The sequence below is a fragment of the Littorina saxatilis genome, linkage group LG9 (genome assembly GCF_037325665.1).
Source record: "Littorina saxatilis isolate snail1 linkage group LG9, US_GU_Lsax_2.0, whole genome shotgun sequence".
NCBI classification, from domain to species: domain Eukaryota; kingdom Metazoa; phylum Mollusca; class Gastropoda; order Littorinimorpha; family Littorinidae; genus Littorina; species Littorina saxatilis.
Window position 1 is genome coordinate 66583463 of NC_090253.1, and position 16818 is coordinate 66600280.

A 16818-nucleotide genomic window follows, 5' to 3' on the forward strand; every position below is an offset into this window, starting at 1 on the left:
AAACTCAAAATATATTTTTTTTTTTTTGGTGGTAAAGGACAGGGTGAGAAAATAAACAACAAAAACGTGTGAAAACGAAAGTCCGCTGACGATTTGTAAATGTGTTGAGTGTCTTGTCTCTATGTATAGTGAATCCAGTCTCTTTGCGCGATTTTTAAAGTTAGTTTTATTGGTCTACATTTGGGGTAAAAAAAAAAAAGTAAAAAAATAAAAATAAAAATCCCGACCTACCGACCCTATTTTTTTTTAGCCATGTTACCAGAAACAGACAATTTTTTTTTTTGGCCTAAGCACAAAAAGTGTGTCAAGTTGGAGTATGTGTGATAAAAGTCAATTTCAAAATGTAAGTACTGACTCGATGTATTATAAATAACAAGGCACAGTAACTTGTTTTGTTAACGTAAATCCCATTTGATGGTCGTCGCTCGTTATTTGCAGTATTCTCTTATCACGTAGCGGCCTACCTTCTTTGTAACGCTAACAAAATACATTTAGGAAATTCCAACACACATCAAAAGCGTATTTTTTTTCAAAAACGATATCAAAATCACTGAGCCTTCTCTGCAAAACGGTATTACAGTTTGGGTGAATTGAAATACATATGTTTGTGGACCAGTTAAAGCCACACTCCGCCTCGTGCAAACACTGGTGCTCACCATCTCAGATCTACCCTGCGTTTAACGTGGGACAAGACCAGCCAGCCACTGGGAAGCATACTCAGATCTACCCTGCGTTTAACGTGGGACAAGACCAGCCAGCCACTGGGAAGCATACTCAGATCTACCCTGCGTTTAACGTGTGACAAGACCAGCCAGCCACTGGGAAGCATACTCAGATCTACCCTGCGTTTAACGTGTGACAAGACCAGCCAGCCACTGGGAAGCATACTCAGATCTACCCTGCGTTTAACGTGTGACAAGACCAGCCAGCCACTGGGAAGCATACTCAAAGTCCACAGCCTGACGTGTCATGGACACATTTCGATGTTTTTGATAAATACATTTCTTGAAAGGCACTCTGCATAGAAATGTGATATTTGGGCTGCTGTACTTCTTCTTCTTCTTCTTCTTCTTCTTCTGCGTTCCCAAAGTGGATGTGTACAAGTGTCGCCTTTTTCCCCACGTAAAAGTCAATCAGATGTCAGAGGGTGAGCCGAATCGTTCGCAAGGTAAAGACTGTGCCTTGAACTTCAAATTTTCGTCATGCCCTTTTTTTTTCTTTTCTTTTTTTTTTACACGTCACAGGCAAGCAAGAGCAGACAACCATGAGGGCAGGCGTGGCACTCTTGGTTGTGGCCCTTGCCCTGCTGGGGGGCCAAGGTCATGGCATGCTCTATGAAGATGACTTCTACTTCGGCAAGTTCCCTGACGACTTCGTGTGGGCCGCCGCCACCGCGGCTTACCAGGTGGAAGGAGGGTGGAGAGATGACGGTGAGTTAAAAACCATTTCCCAAAATAGCTGTCTGTTTTTCATGGGGCTATGGAAGAGTTGCGCCCCCTTAAAAAGCTGAGGCAAACACACGTCGTCGTTGATCAGTGAATGAAAGCGATTATTGCAGCGGTGAATGAACCGTCTGGATATTACAAGCACTTGCGACCTTCCAATATAGCAAAGCATATGAGACGGATATCTCGCAAGAGCTGTGAAGACTCGATGTTCAAAGTTCTGGCGTCATTCTAAGCATAGCAGAGAGCAATAGGGTCGGATACCTCGTGAGAGCCGCTCAGATTCCCCAAAAAGGTCTATGTGTTTTGGAAAGAAAAGGGCGTGGTATAACGCTTAATAACATACACATCGGACGTTATGCCATTGCTCACTGTGACACCATGACCGCCTCCAATGACATTTCAAGTCACTTTCCTACATTTCTTTTCACGTCAGGTAGACTCTTGTGTGCATACGGCAAACAGGGTCACAATTGCTTACATAATCTGAGTGGTTAGAACATAGATAAACGCCTGACCGTTTTTTCCCTCACCCCTCAGAAGGTAAATATAGGTCGAAAGGTGAAAGGGAAAGTTTGAGAGACACTTTGCGACCATCCATTTCTTTAAAGATACCTTCGTTGTCGTGTAAATCATCATGTAGGCTACACCATCAGGGATATGTCCAGACTGTACAGGGGACAGGGGAATACACATAACACCAACCATCAACTGTACAGGGGACAGGGGAATACACATAACACCAACCATCAACTGTACAGGGGACATGGGAATACACATAACACCAACCATCAACTGTACAGGGGACATGGGAATACACATAACACCAACCATCAACTGTACAGGGGGCAGGGGAATACACATAACACCAACCATCAACTGTACAGGGGACAGGGGAATACACATAACACCAACCATCAACTGTACAGGGGACAGGGGAATACACATAACACCAACCATCAACTGTACAGGGGACAGGGGAATACACATAACACCAACCATCAACTGTACAGGGGACAGGGGAATACACATAACACCAACCATCAACTGCTTGCAAGCTTTCTGTACGCAGTGCTCAATATATTTTGCAAATTGTCACCGGTGTCACCAACGGAATCAATTCGAGACCAAAAAAAGTTCTACTCTGCACAGACAGTAGCCAGACAAAACACGGAATGATTCTCTCCCATGAAGGAAATGCACTCGAAACTAAAAGTGTTCCGATGTGAACATCCTTTTTGTAACCAGTTGTAAACAGTGTGTGAGATACTGTATAGTTCTACTTGCAAAAGTAGCACACCTGGTAAACACTAAATAGCGTTTAGAATAAGGGCTACTTTTGCCAGTTAAATTATACAGTATCTCACACACTGTTCACAACTGGTTACAACTGGTTACAACTGGTTACAATCAGTGTGTTCACATTGGAATACGTGTTGTTTGGAGTGTGTCGCGATTTTCATAATGCGTCACTCGAGAAGGAAGGAACAAATCTTTAAAGTTGTCTCGTGCTATTTTGCATGAATGATTACGAACGGGTCGGGATGTGTAGCCCCACTAAGTGACGATCCACACGATGGGATGTCCAGCGTAATGTACACAGATCACTCTTATCAGCTCTACCTTGTTGACAATGGAGGTCAGCTTATCAGCTCTACCTTGTTGACAATAGAGGTCAGCTTATCAGCTCTACCTTGTTGACAATGGAGGTCAGCTTATCAGCTCTACCTTGTTGACAATGGAGGTCAGCTTATCAGCTCTACCTTGTTGACAATAGAGGTCAGCTTATCAGCTCTACCTTGTTGACAATAGAGGTCAGCTTATCAGCTCTACCTTGTTGACAATGGAGGTCAGCTTATCAGCTCTACCTTGTTGACAATAGAGGTCAGCTTATCAGCTCTACCTTGTTGACAATGGAGGTCAGCTTATCAGCTCTACCTTGTTGACAATGGAGGTCAGCTTATCAGCTCTACCTTGTTGACAATGGAGGTCAGCTTTCAGGCGCAACATGCTGGTTTTCAAAATGTCTTATCGGACGATTGTCACCCCTGGCCACTGCAATTATTCCATTTATCGGGTGTTTTGTTGTTGTAGTTTTTATTTTATTTTTTATTATCGGGTGTTGTTGACCGGAAGCTACGCTGGCTTCTGTGACCGTAATCGTTTGTTTGTTTGTTTGTTTGTTTGCTTAACGCCCAGCCGACCACGAAGGGCCATATCAGGGCGGTGCTGCTTTGACATATAACGTGCGCCACACACAAGACAGAAGTCGCAGCACACGGGCTTCATGTCTCACCCAGTCACATTATTCTGACACCGGACCAATCAGTCCTAGCACAAACCCCATAATGCCAGACGCCAGGCGGAGCAGCCACTAGATTGCCAATTTTAAAGTCTTAGGTATGACCCGGCCGGGGTTCGAACCCACGACCTCCCACCGTAATCGTTGACTTATGGTTCTCCAAAAAGACATAAATGTTGACACCTTGCACTATGTGACTGACTGGCCTCTGAACACAGAAAGATTCGCTGCCGCCTTGTCAGTGGAGAATGTAGTGATATGGCCACGTCGCCTTGTCAGTGGAGAATGTAGTGATATGGCCACGTCGCCTTGTCAGTGGAGAATGTAGTGATATGGCCACGTCGCCTTGTCAGTGGAGAATGTAGTGATATGGCCACGTCGCCTTGTCAGTGGAGAATGTAGTGTGATATGGCCACGTCGTCCCGGGACGAAAGCCGTGGCAATAGACGATTTTCGGAAATAACTCCGTCGGGTTTATATTGGTTGTGAAAGAGTGAACACCCTTGCTTTTCCTCTGACAAATAACTTCACACGTGCTCCGGTCCCCGTGTATCGGACACACCCATCGCTAGTGATTGGCCCCTCCAGTGTTTGTCCCAGTGAAAATCAAGGGTGTTCACTCTTTCACAACCAAGACAAACCCAACAGAGTTATTTTACTATTGTCTCTGTTTTATTGGACTGGTGTCAGGACAATGTTGGAAGGCCGTGTGTCAGGACAATGTTGGAAGGCCGTGTGTCAGGACAATGTTGGAAGGCCGTGTGTCAGGACAATGTTGGAAGGCCGCGTGTCAAAGCACAGTACAACTTAACCTTATTTCAGTTCGCCTGCAACATCACCACCCCCTTCGTTCACCTTCAACTTGGGAAAATGTCCGGCATTTTGACCGTTTTTTGGGTGAAAATACAGGAAAAGAAACCGTCATTCAATTTGTCCTACCAAAATACGATTCAATTTGACAGATTTTCGTATCAAAATAAAGTCAATGCATTGTAACTATACTTTACGGCTACCATAATAAGTTGACTGGTTTTTGTATTATTTCTTTCTTTTGCATTGTGGGGTGAATCCGGTTCACAAACACCTATCATGAGCACTGACTGCCCCTTCCATCATCCCTGCAAGTGTAAACGGTTACAGCACAACACATGTGTCGAGGTGTTTACACGGGATCAGAGCATCTCTCAACTTGAACACGCGCCTAACATCCACTGTCTGTGCACAGTAGGACTTTTGTCTGAATTGATTTCTTAAATAACACCTGTGTCATTCTACTCAATTCATTCTGGAAAACATGTGTACTTTGCACAGCAATCGGCCAATCTGTTGAAATTCGGTATGTGACCAAGCGGAAGGGTGCTCTGACCCCATGTAGCATCCTGCGCAGCTCTGTCATCGTGTGCAGAATCCAGCTTTCGCAATGACTTGAGGACGGTACATTTTAACGCCACAAGATTTATTTTTAAAATTTGTGTTTGGACCTTAGATGAATGCAGGCTGCTTCAAACCCTGCTTTACTGTTTTCTTCTTTATTGTTTTTTAATAGGCGGTGGGCCACAAGTGGCACCAGGATGGGTTGAAGCTCCTCCTACCTCTTCTCTTTCATCCACACAAATGTGTGCTGGTTTTCTGCTCCTGTTCTCAACATGTGAATAAGGGGGGTAGGGTGGGACGGGGGTGTGGGGCGGTGAAGGGTGGGGAGGGGGTGTTTTTATTCAACATTCACTGATAAGCTTGTTTACATGCGACAGTAACCGGATACGTTTCACAAAGCGGGCCCATCAAAAGAGAAATATGATCGACATTATCTCGGCCTATAAATGTATATATTTATATGCCTTTTTTTTGTCACAAAGTATTGCGAGGATAAATATTGATCTCTGCCTCTCTTTCCCACCCCCCATCTCTGTCTGTCTGTCTGTCTGTCTGTCTGTCTGTCTGTCTCTCTCTCTCTCTCTCTCTCTCTCTCTCTCTCATAAAAAGTTTGTTCCTATGTATTCCCATTTCGATTATAACCATTTTGTTTGCTTAGATCAGGACTAGCTGTAAGAAAGGTCCTACTACGGACCTAATGCTATCTTTCCTGTAATAAAGTTCAAAGTTCAAAGTTCTCTCTCTCTCTCTCTCTCTCTCTCTCTCTCTCTCTCTCTCTCTCTCTCTCTCTCTCTCTCTCTCTCTCACTGTCCCCTCTCTGTCTCATATATGAGGTCTCACAATATCTTCACTGTTGACATCACATTCCAGCGGGCTTGTTTGTCTTTTCTTTTAATCTCCGAGATCTGGGATAAGAAACTTTGGATAAAGCCCGTCCTCGATTAAGCCCGAAGTCAACTTTGTGAAGACTTCTTGGGTCTTTAACCGAAAATTGAAGCTACGGCAAAGTTGCTTCACAAGTTTTGTCAAAGAAGCTTGGGCGAATTTGCGATTTTTCATTATGAATAACAGGAGTGCTGTGCGATTCAAGATGGACGAAAAAATCAAAGAAAATCATGAAATGAGAAGAGAAAATACACGGGAGCCAATTAAGGCATTGGAGTATCATCCAGATAATAGGTATAATGAGCTGTCTACGCCTGGTACATAGCTTATAGCTTATGTGATTGGAATACAAATGAATTTTGGTGTGGAAAAACAGGCTTAAAGATGCCTTTGTACCACAGGCACTCGTTGTACTGTGTTTATCATCATGTCAATTATCACAGGTCTGTTTGAGTGTTTATACGCGCTGGGAGCACTGTTTCCATTGAGCACACGTCTGTTTGGGTTTTACATGCATTAGGAGCACCGTTTCCATTGAGCACACGTCTGTTTGGGTTTTACATGCATTAGGAGCACCCTTTCCATTGAGCACACGTCTGTTTGGGTTTTACATGGATTAGGAGCACCCTTTCCATTGAGCACACGTCTGTTTGGGTTTTACATGCATTAGGAGCACCCTTTCCATTGAGCACACGTCTGTTTGGGTTTTCACATACACTAATATCACCCTTTCCATTGAGCACACGTTTGTTTGGGTTTTCACATACACTAGGAGCGCCCTTTCCATTGAACACACGTCTGTTTGGGTTTTACATGCATTAGGAGCACCCTTTCCATTGAGCACACGTCTGTTTGGGTTTTACATGCATTATGAGCACCCTTTCCATTGAGCACACGTCTGTTTGGGTTTTACATGCATTAGGAGCACCCTTTCCATTGAACACACGTCTGTTTGGGTTTTACATGCATTAGGAGCACCCTTTCCATTGAACACACGTCTGTTTGGGTTTTACATGCATTAGGAGCACCCTTTCCATTGAGCACACGTTTGTTTGGGTTTTCACATACACTAGGAGCGCCCTTTCCATTGAACACACGTCTGTTTGGGTTTTACATGCATTAGGAGCACCCTTTCCATTGAGCACACGTCTGTTTGGGTTTTACATGCATTAGGAGCACCCTTTCCATTGAGCCCACGTTTTTTTTGGTTTTCACATACACTAGGATCACCCTTTCCATTGAGCACACGATACTATCAACTGCCTGACTGTCCTATACAGAGTGGAAATTGGTTTTGCTGAATAATTGTTGCACATTGACATAGGCTTCAGTTACACAATCAAAAACCACCACCACTAACAACAACAACAACAACAACAACAACAACAACAACAACAACAACAACAACAACAACAACAACAACCAAAGTGTGCACAGCGAACATATGGGCTGTGTATGAGTGTTATTTGTCCAAGCGGCGAGATGCTCCCATTCAAACTATAACTCTGGACGGATCTTTGTCCAATTGCAAAAACATGTACAAGGGGAACAAAACGGGGGTGGGGGTGGGGGGGGGGGGGAGGTATGTTTAATAGCGCAAAATAAACAGCAAAGCTTCACTTGTTTCTCTGAGAAATGCATTGTCCCCGGTGTGTATCGCGGGCGTTGAGTACTGAACGGGCCACGGATGGACTTTTCCTTGTCCTAGACAAGTTTCCTCACACGGATTCCGGCCCTCATCTGGCCGGGTTTGACTTCTCCTAGGAAAGCTGCCTGTCAGGGCTGGCGAGTCTTTCCAACCCGGCGCTTGTGAAAGCAGCAAAACATGGGGCATCTTCATCCGCTAAAACAGCCGTTGGGAGCTCCTCGTCCGCCTGTTTTACCGTTGGGATGTGAGACTTAGGGTCCTTCACAGCCGTTGGGAGTACACTCTCCTCGTCCGCCTGGTCAGCCGTTGGGACGTAGATTCTTTGTAGGTAACCCATACCTGGGGGTTTGGTTTATGGGCGCCAGGGCGTGTCCACGCACCGGTGGGCCTGCATGCCGCATGTTCGGGGCCAAACCTCCTCCGCGCCCTTGCAATTCTGCCTGGGGACTTAAGGCCCCCAGTTACCACCCAACACCTCATGGAGGGTTGCTTTAAAGCTTGCATAGGACTTGTTGTGGAGAGGCTTACTGGCAGGGAGAGACTTACGCAAGGCTGCTCTCTTTTTCGCCGGTGCTGCAAGCAGCTTGGCTAGCCGGCGGTGAAGGCTGAAAGCGGGATGTGACAAGCACAATGTATGTACGCCAACACGCTGCGGGCGCATCACACAACCATTCGTTGGGCTGGGCCACGGATGATTTTCAGCGCATAAGTTTTTGTGTTTTTACATTTAGTCAAGTTTTGACTAAATGTTTTAACATAGAGGGGGGAATCGAGACGAGGGTCGTGGTGTATGTGTGTGTGTGTGTGTGTGTGTGTGTGTGTGTGTGTGTGTGTGTGTGTGTGTGTGTGTGTGTGTGTGTGTGTGTGTGTGTCTGTGTGTGTGTGTGTAGAGCGATTCAGAGTAAACTACTGTACCGATCTTTATGACATTTTTCATGAGAGTTCCTGGGTATGATATCCCCAGAGTTTTTTTTTCATTTTTTCGATAAATGTCTTTGGTGACGTCATATCCGGCATTTTGTAAAAGTTGAGGCGGCACTGTCACACCCTCATTTTTCAATCAAATTGATTGAAATTTTGGCCAAGCAATCTTCAACGAAGGCCGGACTTTGGTATTGCATTTCAGCTTGGAGGCTTAAAAATTAATTAATGACTTTGGTCATTAAAAATCTGAAAATTGTAATTAAAATTATTTTTTTATACAACGATCCAAAATTACGTTTATCGTATTTTTCATCATTTTCTGATTCCAAAAACATATAAATATGTTATATTCGGATTAAAAGCAAGCTCTGAAAATTAAAAATATAAAAATTATGATTAAAATACAATTTTTGAAATCGATTTAAAAACAATTTCATCTTATTCCTTGTCCGTTCCTGATTCCAAAAACATATAGATATGATATGTTTGGATTAAAAACACGTTCAGAGAGTTAAAAAGAATAGAGATATAGAAAAGCGTGCTATCCTCCTCAGCGCAACCGCTACCGCGCTTTTCTGGATTGTTAATTTCACTGCCTTTGCCACGAGCGGTGGACAGACGATGCAACGAGTGTACGGTCTTGCGGAAAAAATGAAATGCGTTCAGTTTCATTCTGTGAGTTCGACTGAGCTTGACTAAATGTTGTATTTTTGCCTAACGCGACTTGTTTTCTTTTAATTTCAAGGGGTTAGGTTACATATTACTTTCGTGTGACGTAAACCCCCCTTCAAACGGTCACGTCGCGAAAGCATGAATATTTATTGGGCAAATAATCCTTTGGAATTAAATTCCTTTTAAGTTTACATAATTCCTCAAGGGAAAACCTGTTTACTGGGATGAAAGAAATAGTTCAGAAATGAGTGACAAGTGTCTTGGGTAAACTAGGACACTGAGTACACGTAGTACCAAGCACTTCAAACTCCAACATGTTACGACATGTAACGATGCGCTTAGTTTCTTTTTAATTCGGGCATATTTACTTTTTTAGCAAATAGATTAAGGCGACAGGACGTTTACGTAAAGTTGGATACTGCATAGGCTGATTACGCAGCATACCAAACACTTCTAACTTTAACAACTACGAGATTGATGGACTTTATTTTGTTTCTTATTTGTTTTTGTTAGTTCCAGGCATCGTTATGTATGCTTTTTGTGCGCAGAAATAAGAAGAAATTCGAGTTAACAAAATCACTTACCATGAAATAAGTAGTTGTGAGATAAACAGACACAGAGAGACACCTACACAGAGAGACACCTACACAGAGAGACACCTACACAGACCTACACAGAGAGACACCTACACAGAGAGACACCTACACAGAGAGACACCTACACAGAAAGACACCTACACAGAGAGACACCTACACAGAGAGACACCTACACAGAGAGACACCTACACAGAGAGACACCTACACAGAAAGACACCTACACAGAGAGACACCTACACAGAGAGACACCTACACAGAGAGACACCTACACAGAGAGACACCTACACAGAGAGACACCTACACAGAGAGACACCTACACAGAGAGACACCTACACAGAGAGACAGACAAGCAGACAGAATCTGATGGCGAGGCAGACAGACATTAGAACAATTATGTGTTTATCAAGTATTCAGTAATTAATCTATCACCGATTACTTTGAAAAGCAAACGAAACCAATTTAGTGTGTAAGATTTTATGACCGGGACTGTAAAAGCCTGAACAGACCTCTGGCCATTCACAAGATGTTAAAGTTCGTTAAGCCTAAAATTGATTGGACGAAATGGACTTACAATACAATACTTTGTGAAGTCAACTTCATGAAGCTCGCTGCACGACGCTTTGACTTTGAATGTTTGGTAACAACAATTTGACTCTGAATGTTTGGTAACAACAATTTGACTCTGAATGTTTGGTAACAACAATTTGACTCTCAGTGTTTGGTAACAACAATTTGACTCTCAATGTTTGGTAACAACAATTTGACTCTCAATGTTTGGTGACAAGAATTTGACTCTGAATGTTTGGTAACAACAATTTGACTCTCAATGTTTGGTGACAAGAATTTGACTCTGAATGTTTGGTAACAAGAATTTGACTCTCAATGTTTGGTAACAAGAATTTGACTCTCAATGTTTGGTAACAAGAACTTGACTCTGAATGTTTGGTAACAAGAACTTGACTGAATGTTTGGTAACAAGAATTTGACTCTGAATGTTTGGTAACAAGAACTTGACTCTGAATGTTTGGTAACAAGAACTTGACTCTGAATGTTTGGTAACAAGAATTTGACTTTGAATGTTTGGTAACAAGAATTTGACTCTGAATGTTTGGTAACAAGAACTTGACTCTGAATGTTTGGTAACAAGAATTTGACTCTGAATGTTTGGTAACAACAATTTGACTCTGAATGTTTGGTAACAAGAACTTGACTCTGAATGTTTGGTAACAAGAACTTGACTCTGAATGTTTGGTAACAAGAATTTGACTCTGAATGTTTGGTAACAAGAATTTGACTCTGAATGTTTGGTAACAAGAACTTGACTCTGAATGTTTGGTAACAAGAATTTGACTCTGAATGTTTGGTAACAAGAATTTGACTCTGAATGTTTGGTAACAAGAATTTGACTCTGAATGTTTGGTAACAAGAACTTGACTCTGAATGTTTGGTAACAAGAACTTGACTCTGAATGTTTGGTAACAAGAATTTGACTCTGAATGTTTGGTAACAAGAATTTGACTCTGAATGTTTGGTAACAAGAACTTGACTCTGAATGTTTGGTAACAAGAATTTGACTCTGAATGTTTGGTAACAAGAATTTGACTCTGAATGTTTGGTAACAAGAATTTGACTCTGAATGTTTGGTAAGAAGAATTTGACTCTGAATGTTTGGTAACAAGAACTTGACTCTGAATGTTTGGTAACAAGATCTTGACTCTGAATGTTTGGTAACAAGAATTTGACTCTGAATGTTTGGTAACAAGAATTTGACTCTGAATGTTTGGTAACAAGAATTTGACTCTGAATGTTTGGTAACAAGAATTTGCAAAGTCTTCGCGAACTCAACTTCTGGCTCAACTAAAGGCCTTTAAGAAGGTATTGACGTGTTGGTGTGCCTTTAATTCCATCTGTCCAGGGAAAGGGGAGAGTATCTGTGACGTGTTTTCCCAACCAAGGACATGCTGTTTATTTTCATCTATTGTTGTGTCTGTCCAGGGAAAGGGGAGAGCATCTGGGACGTGTTTTCCCCCTCGAGGGCACGATGTTTAGTTCCATAATTATGTTGCTCTGTCTGTGCAGAGAAAGGGGAGATCATCTGGGACGTTTTTCCAATCAAGAGCATGATGTTTAATTCCTTCTATTGTTGTGAGTGTCCAGGGAAAGGACAGAGCATCTGGGACGTGTTTTCCCACACCAAGGGCACGATAGACAACGGGGACACGGGGGACGTGGCGTGTGACAGCTACCACCGCTACAAGGAAGACGTCCAGCTGCTCAAATCCATGGGGGTAAGGACACATGTATCACGATTCAGTGTGCGTGCGGTTGTTGTTGATGGCGACAGTTGCTTTTATCCTTGGGGGTAAGGACACATGTATCACGATTCAGTGTGCGTGCGGTTGTTGTTGATGGCGACAGTTGCTTTTATCCTTGGGCTGATCCTGATGTACGGTTGGCGGTTGTTGGTGGTGGCAGCTGGGGCAGGGTGGCGAACGATGTATGTAAGCAGTAGAATTTAAACAAGTTAGTTCATCAACATAATTATTCCCAAATCAGCTTTGAAAGTAGTCATGATGTTGATGTTTGGTATTTATCCAAGTGGAGGGATGACATTATCCAAGTGGAGGGATGACATTATCCAAGTGGAGGGATGACATTATCCAAGTGGAGGGATGACATTATCCAAGTGGAGGGATGACATTATCCAAGTGGAGGGATGACATTATCCAATGTAAAAGCTATATAATATGTATAAAGAATTGTGGCCATGGCATCGCATGTGCAGACTCTGAGACGGTATCCATGTCCCACCCCGTGTCTTCACAGTTGCACGTAAAAACCCTCGATCATTCTGCCATTAGTGATTAGTGCATGTGCCTGATTACACCTAAAACAGGCACACACTACGTAACGGGACCCTCGATCATTCTGCCATTAGTGATTAGTGCAGGTGGCTGATTACCCCTAAAACAGCCACACCCCAGCTAGCAAGCTTTCGTCGGCCGACTGACGATTTCAGTCGGGTGACGTCGTCATATGTCGTGTGTCGTCGTCCGTTGTCGCGCCGATACCGTTTGACTGTGTGTAAAACTCGGCAAATGTACGTAGTAAACCCCGACATCGGCCCGACGCAATGTTGCTGTCGATAAAATTATGCAGAGTTACGGGAGATAACAAATTGATGATCATTATTTTAACATTTGTTACGTCCCCTGTTCAAGCGTCGGTCCAGCAACGGCGTGACATTATGAGACTGACCATGCAAATGCGAAACTAAATTATTCATATTTGTTGACTTTTTCACATAGGAGTAGGATAATTAATTGTAAGTTTTATTTGCATATTTGCAATCAAATACAGCATGAGCTCAAATCATGAGTTTTACATTTTAAAAATACGCCATCATTTACTTGAAATATTCAAATAGCTTTCCTTACGGTAAACAAGATTGAGTGTGCAAATGGCTGCTGCTTTCCCGCGTGAGCGAATTTTATTTGTTTTCTTAGTTCAAGTTAATATCGAAAGAAGAGACATTCTTGGGAATGTTGGACAGCACATTGATGATATGTTATCCGAGACGAATGTCGCCTCGGGATCTCAATCTGAGTGCTGGTCCCAGTGCCACGTGGTGGCGGTGAGAATAGTTGTGTAGCCAGTGAGTCAGGCTCTTGGCAATGACAATCAGATTCAGACGTCAACTCGAGGACAACCGACGGATGGAGCGAGTAAGTGATTTCGGTTTTTTTTGGCTCTCAATGTTAGTTTTGCTGTTACAGTGAGGGGGGGGGGGGGGAGTACATACTGCTGTATCTTATTCTGTATATGTAGATGTAGGTGTGTTTTGTCCTGTTACAGTGGGGGAGGGGGGTGTTGTACACACTGCTGTAAATATAGATGTAGGTGTGTTTTGTCTTGTTACAGTGGGGGGGGGGGGGGTGTACATACTGCTGTAGATGTAGGTGTGTATTGTCCTGTTACAGGGGGGGGGGGGGTAACATACTTCTGTAGCTGTAGGGGGAGGGGGGGTACATACTGCTGTAGCTGTTAGTGATTTTTGCACTGTTACACTGGGGGGGGGGGGGGGGGGGTGGAGTACATACTGCTGAATCTGTAGCTGTAAGTGTGGTTTGCACTGTTACACTTGGGGGGGGGGGTGTACATACTGATGTATCTGTAGCTGTAGGTGTGACGTGTATTGCATTGTAACACTTGGGGGGGGGGGGGGGGTGTACATACTGATCTATCTGTAGCTGAGTGTGTGTTTTGCACTGTTACACACTTGGGGGGGGGGGGGGGTGTACATACTAACTGCTGAATCTGTAGCTGTATGTGTGTTCTGCACAGTGACACTGGGGGGGGGGGGGGGGGAGGGGGTTGTACATACTGCTGAATCTGTAGCTGTAGGTGTGTTTTGTACTGTTACACTTGGGGGAGGGGGGGTGTGCATACTGATGTATATGCTTGGCGCTGGTGGACAATATTCACTTTTTTGGCCAAAAACACACTTTTTTGGCCAAAAACGTACATTATTGGCCAAAAAGTGTGTTTTTGGCCAAAAACATGTTTTGGCCAAAACTTTTAAGTGCAAAGTTTTGGCCAAAAAAATATTTGGCCAAATCTAAAACATTTGGCCAAATCTTCACTTTTTTGGCCAAATGTTTTAGATTTGGCCAAATATTTTTTTGGCCAAAACATTTGCATTGAAAGTTTTGGCCAAAAAATAGTTTTGGCCAAAACTTCATTTTTTGGCCAAATCTTTGAGTACCCCTTGGCGCTGATGGACAATATTCATTTTTTTGGCCAAAAACGCCAGTTTTGGCCAAAAAAGCAAAGTTTTGGCCAAAAAAGTATAGTTTTGGCCAAAAACGCCAGTTTTGGCCAAAAACGCCAGTTTTGGCCAAAACCGCCAGTTTTGGCCAAAAAATTATAGTTTTGGCCAAAAAAGTGAAAATTGTCCACCAGCGCCAAGCTGCTTGGCGCTGGTGGACAATATTCACTTTTTTTGCCCAAAACACACTTTTTTGGCCAAAACTGGCGGTTTTGGCCAAAAAAGCAAAGTTTTGGCCAAAAAAGTATAGTTTTGGCCAAAAACGCCAGTTTTGGCCAAAACCGCCAGTTTTGGCCAAAACCACCAGTTTTGGCCAAAAAAGTGTGTTTTTTGGCGCTGGTGGACAATATTCACTTTTTTGGCCAAAAACACACTTTTTTGGCCAAAAACGTACATTTTTGGCCAAAAAAGCAAAGTTTTGGCCAAAAAAGTATAGTTTTGGCCAAAAACGCCAGTTTTGGCCAAAACCGCCAGTTTTGGCCAAAAAAGTGCGTTTTTGGCCAAAAAAGTGAATATTGTTCACCAGCGCCAAGCTGCTTGGCGCTGGTGGACAATATTCACTTATTTTGCCAAAAACACACTTTTTTGGCCAAAACTGGCGGTATTGGCCAAAAAAGCAAAGTTTTGGCCAAAAAGAGATTTGGCCAAAAAAGTGAATATTGTCCACCAGCGCCAGCAAATACAAAAGATTTGGCCAAAAAAAGATTTGGCCAAACAAAAAAGATTTGGCCAAAAAGTGAAGATTTGGCCAAATCTTTTTTGTTTGGCCAAATCTTTTTTTGGCCAAATCTTTTTGTGGCAGAAGTTTGGCCAAATCTCCCGTTTTAGCTAACATAAACAGTTTTGGCCAAAACTTTACATAGAAAGTTTTGGCCAAAAAAAGTTATAGCCAAATCTATTTTATTTGGCCAAATGTGTGGGTTGTTTTGGCCAAATCTTTGTCTTTTTTGGCCAAAACTGGCGGTTTTTGCCAAAAAAGTGAATATTGTCCACCAGCGCCAAGCATAGATGTAACTAGCTGTAGCTGTAGGTGTGTTATGTACTGTTACAGTAGGGGGGGGGGGGGGTTGAACATACTGCTGTTTTTGTAGCTGTTGGTGTGTTTTGCACACAGGGGGGGGGGGGGGGATTGGGGTTGTATACTGCTGTATCTGTAGCTCTAGGTGTGTTTTGCGCTCTACACGAGGGAAGGGGGTGGAGTGTTGTATGTTTTGTACTGTTACAGTGGTGGCAGCGGGGGGAGGGGGGTGTACATAATTTTGAATCTGTAGCTGTAAATGAGTTTTGTACTGTTACAGTGGGGGCGGGGGGGGGGGGGTTGGGGGTTGTACATATTAATGCTTTAGCTGTAGGTGTGTTTTGCACTGTTACACTGGGGGGGGGGGGGGTTGTACACACTGCTGTATCTGTAGCAGTAGGTGCGATTTGTGCTGTTACAGTTGGGGGGGGGGGGTACATACTGCTGTAGCTGTAGGTGTTTTTTGCACTGTTACACTTGGGTTGGGGGAGGGGGGGGTTGTACATACTGCTGAATCTGTAGCTGTAAGTGTGTTTTGCACTGTTACATTGGGGGGGGGGGGGGGTATACATACTGCTGTAACTGGAGCTGTAGGTGTGTTTTGTACTGTTACTAAGGGGGAGGGGGGTGTACATACGGCTGTAGCTGTAAGTAATTTTTGCACTATGCTGAATCTGTTGCTGTAGGTGTGTTTTATACTGTAATACTGAGGGGGGGGGGGGTTGTACATACGGCTGTATCTGTAGCTGTAGGTGTGTTTTGTACTGTTACAGTGAGGGGGGGGGGGGGGGGGTCTACATACTGCTGTATCTGTAGCTGGTGTTGTGTTTTGCACTGTTACACTGGGGGGGGGGGGGGGAGGGGGTTGTACATACTGCTGTATCTGTATCTGTAGGTTTGTTTTCCACTGTAACTCTGGGGGGAGGGGGGTTGTACTGCTGTAGCTGTAGCTTTAAGTGAATTTTGCACTGTTACACTTGGGGGGCGGGGGGGGGGGGGGGGTACATACTGCTGTAGCTGCACCCAGCCAGCAAGACATTAGCGGCCGATAATCGGCCGAACACCCTTCAAAAAGTCGGGCCGGTGATGTCAAAAGATACGACGCGGGTGTTGGCCCGACTAACTT

General features: G+C 43.7%; 1 protein-coding gene across 1 annotated transcript in view; it reads left to right on the forward strand.

The window, feature by feature from the left end:
* LOC138976880 (lactase/phlorizin hydrolase-like) overlaps positions 1-16818 on the forward strand; it is a 71269-nt gene that overhangs the window by 1430 nt on the left and 53021 nt on the right. The window contains exons 2-3 of the mRNA XM_070349765.1: positions 1245-1430; positions 12004-12134. Coding sequence (XP_070205866.1) covers positions 1265-1430; positions 12004-12134 — 297 coding nt within the window. The 5' untranslated portion in view covers positions 1245-1264. The remainder of the gene's footprint in view (positions 1-1244; positions 1431-12003; positions 12135-16818) is intronic.